The sequence below is a fragment of the Pteropus alecto genome, unplaced genomic scaffold (genome assembly GCF_000325575.1).
Source record: "Pteropus alecto unplaced genomic scaffold, ASM32557v1 scaffold185, whole genome shotgun sequence".
Lineage (NCBI taxonomy): Eukaryota > Metazoa > Chordata > Mammalia > Chiroptera > Pteropodidae > Pteropus > Pteropus alecto.
In genome coordinates, this window is record NW_006438088.1 from 5,782,776 (window position 1) to 5,786,686 (window position 3,911).

Consider the following 3,911-nt stretch of genomic DNA (forward strand, 5'->3'; position numbering starts at 1 on the left):
GCAACGGCTTTATAGTTAAGAGAGTTGAATTCTTGTTTGGTTTTGTGACTTTGGGCTCATATATTAACCTCTCTGAGCCTCAATTTTCCACCCTGTATAAAAGAGATAATAAAAATTTCTTTGGTCACAAAATACTGTGATCAGTTAGGATGTAGTATGTGATTGATTAAGTAATCTATAAAAGTATTATTAAACATAAGTAAACATTAATTCTATGTTTAATTAATTCTATTATTTTCTAATGCATGATGAAATTAAAATAGAATGAAATGTTTGTTCGAGAATATTTTATATTAGACATAAATTTCAGACACACAGGTAAATTTAAATAATAGATATTTCTGTTTGAAGCTGAGATACTCACTGAATAAGATGAAACTAAATAAAAATGATTGATAAATAACTGGCATGACAGTGGGTAATCAACCTTTTGGTCACTGCTTCATTAGAAAGCATAACCTTCTAAGTATGATCTCAAAAACTTCAGCAACACATAATACCATTGTAATTACAGTAAATGTATACATTGCAATGAGAAAAATGGTCTTCTCAAAGTGTTCCGGCACCATGCATTTTATAATAGTAAATTTTTGCCCAAGAGATCCAGCATCACACAGGTAGAGAGGCTTTACTTGGAAACCAAAGAGGTGAATCTGAAGCCAAAATGCTATCACCTCTAGACTAATTCTTAATAGAACGGAGAGAAAATAAATCACAGTGTAGATGGGTTTTTGAAGAATGCATTCTTGATCGATGCTTTTACATGCAGCATAAAGATGAAAAGTAGCTCCAGGAAGCAGGACAATCACTAGTTGTAATGCCCAGAACACCTAAAGTATGTCAGAAATATCTTAGTCAAATCAAGCAACATATAACCAAAAATATACTAAAAAAAAAAGTCACTGATTTTCAACAGAGGCTAACTTTAAAAAAATTTAAGTTTTATAAGTCTTAAAAGTAATAAAAATAATATAATGAAGGTAGTAATGTTGAACATATCTCATTTAGTTGTGACAATATGAAAATGTAGTCATATTTTATTATCATCACCTACCAATTATTAATGATGAAGAAGTGTTTTATTTTAGTAGCTAACAAATTTTTATTTTCTAATTTCAGAACTGGAGTACAATTCTAACATCAATAGATAATAGAATGCTGGAGTTGGAAGAAACTTTCAACTAACTCAAATTAATTTACCTGAAGTAAACAGCTAGTTAAAAAGAAAAAGTAATAATTCTAGAAACAATGCCTGTGAAGGTATTATTCATCTTATTATAGCATCATTGTACATTTAAAAAGAAAACTATTTTAAGTGGTAGAGTAAGTTTTATGTACACACAGGAAAACTTACTTGTGGAGTGATTGGCCTGAATTGGTTATAACAGAAGAGATTTATTTCTCTTTTGTCTGGATCACAGCTGAAGTGCAAAGCTTCATTTCCATAGACCGCAAAGCCTAACACTCCGAGAAAGAACATTCGAACAGATCCAAAGAAAAGGGTATGGAATTGACCGATCACAGTTGGAGGCTTTACCTGTTGTAGTTTTAGAAGAAAAAAAAAAAAAAAAGTCTTTTGAAAATGAACATTAAAGGAAGATATTTTAAATAATTGTTTCATTATTACATATTTTAAAATTTAAGACTCATGAAGTCTTGAGGCAAGAAAGAACCTTAGACATCATCAAGCCCCATATAAATCCTATATTATGAGACTTCTCACCTCTTTTCAGTCTGAAGATATGAAGTGCAACAGTCAAATAGAAACATGTAGCTAATCAAATGTATAACTTTGGAAATATGTATAAAGCGTTAAATTCAATTAATATCCCCTACCCCTGTAATCCTTTTGCAATAAAATCAAGGGAATCTTAGAATATCTAGAACCTCTTTTGGAAAATTAGATGACAAAGCCAATATTAAACTCATAGTATACACACTGTCTTAACAACCAAATGTTTTTTTATTTTTAGCTGTCATTACAGTCTATTTCCTACTTCTTTAACAAATTGAGAGTGAAATACTTTAAAACTCATACAGCTAAAAGTACTTCCTGAATTATTCTAGCTATAGTTTTAAATTCAGAATATTTAGAAGTATATAATTAATATTTATCTGATTCTCCATATATAAAGAAACTTATTCATAAACACTCGTGCAAATCAGTCTAAAACACACAGACAGGACTCATATAATTTTTTGTTGTTGTTGTCCGTATAATACTTACACATCCTTCATAGAAGTTTTTGATGTAATTTAGAGACATGTCTCAGGAGACGTTATTTTGGCATCCCTGTAGGTTAATTCTTGACCCCCATTGCCAGCTTGCTTCTGCCAGAATCAAACTTACATTGTATCATGACTTTTACAGCAGAAAGCACTTATCACTGCAAATTTCTCTCCCCTCCTTTTCTGTCTTTTTTTTTTTCCATAGATCTCTGGGGCCCCAGTCAACTTTCCTATCTCTGTCCCAAAACAAAACAAAAACAAAGAAACAAAAGCCGAGGGCATGTGGTCAATCTAATAATCCCTTGACTTACACTGTCAGCATAGCCAGCCAGACAGACAGGAGTGAATGTCAGCAAAGCAAGAGGCCAGCCCAACAAGGGCTCTGAGCACTCAATACCTCTAAATTACCTGGAAAGTGCCTATATGTAAATCAGTGGACTCTTTAGCTTAGAGTTTTCTCCGAAATGTCAAGTGATCTATTTTTTTCCTTCCATTTAGATGTGTCTGAAAAGATAAGTAAATGGGAAATATTCCTAATTCTTATTTACTTCCATGAAATAAATTAATTTCTAGGAAGTTTAAGAAATTGACATTTATTACATTATTGAATATTAACGATGGGTTGCTATATTTGCCTTTTGCCTGAATGCTTACTGTAGATATGGAAAAATCTGCAGTTAGATCTCTGTTTTAAGGAAAAAGATAGGGTACTGCTAACTGAGATGAGGTTAGGATTTAGCACATATCATGTGAATAATCCCACTTTTCCTTTCTTTTGTCTTTTAATAGCTATGTCATTCGTTAGACATTGTTATGGGTTCCAATGATCAGCAGGGGTAAAGACAGACAGACAAGAGCTGCCTTCAAACTGCTTAGAATGCCACACAGCCAATGGCAGATCAAGGCTGTTTTCTTCACTCACCTGCCTTTCTCGTCTTCGTTTTGTTTGGGATCTGCAAAAGCTGTGACTCCAGACAACTTCATTGCTCTCCTCAGCCGGTGGAGAAGTGACTGCATAATACATGTAACTGTAATTAATGGGCAAGGGGCAGTGTCCTTATTGAATCAGAGTGTGGTACTGGATAGGAAAAAATAAAAATAAAAATGAGCAACATAGTGACTCCTCAGAGCTGTTGGATAAGAGAAATTGGTGTATATTCTCATGTTCTCGAAAACAGAAACCCAAGTTGACTATGTCTTGATTCCTTTGCAGAGGCATTGAAAAGTTCAATAATTCACATGAGAGGAATTCTACTTTAACTTTTACCATTGTACAGTAAAGCATTTTATTTGGACAAATATATACTAATGTCAGACAAATATCAGTCATCCTGTGTTCTTTCAGAGATGAACAAAATAGACTTAATTGCAATTGCATATGTAGAAGAGAAAACTGCAGCATTATTTGCATTGTTGGGATCTATGGGGGGCCAAATAAATTATACTGGTCTTCCCCTTACAAGTTATGATCCAACTGAGTCATAAGACAAAGGAATGTGGCAGATAGAGGCCTGACTTATCTCTTTAGGAAAGTGTGATTCTTAGATACAATGCAAGCCTGGTCAATGCCATATCACGGCCACTTTTCCTGCATGGAGTGCCTCCTTCCCTCTATAAGATTTATCCACAAGAGAAGCAGAGTAGAACTGCTATTCTCTGTGGGCAATTTGCTCTCAAGAGAA

At 33.5% G+C, this 3,911-nt stretch overlaps 1 protein-coding gene across 1 annotated transcript; it reads right to left on the bottom strand.

Moving 5' to 3' along the window:
- Positions 1–434: 434 nt before the first annotated feature.
- On the bottom strand, positions 435–2,266 carry GJE1 (gap junction protein epsilon 1). The gene is made up of 3 exons (XM_006915363.1): positions 2,228–2,266; positions 1,355–1,537; positions 435–830 (listed from the first exon to the last, which is right to left on the bottom strand). The coding sequence occupies exons 1-3, from the start codon at positions 2,264–2,266 to the stop codon at positions 435–437; spliced, it is 618 nt and encodes a 205-aa protein (XP_006915425.1).
- Positions 2,267–3,911: the final 1,645 nt, after the last annotated feature.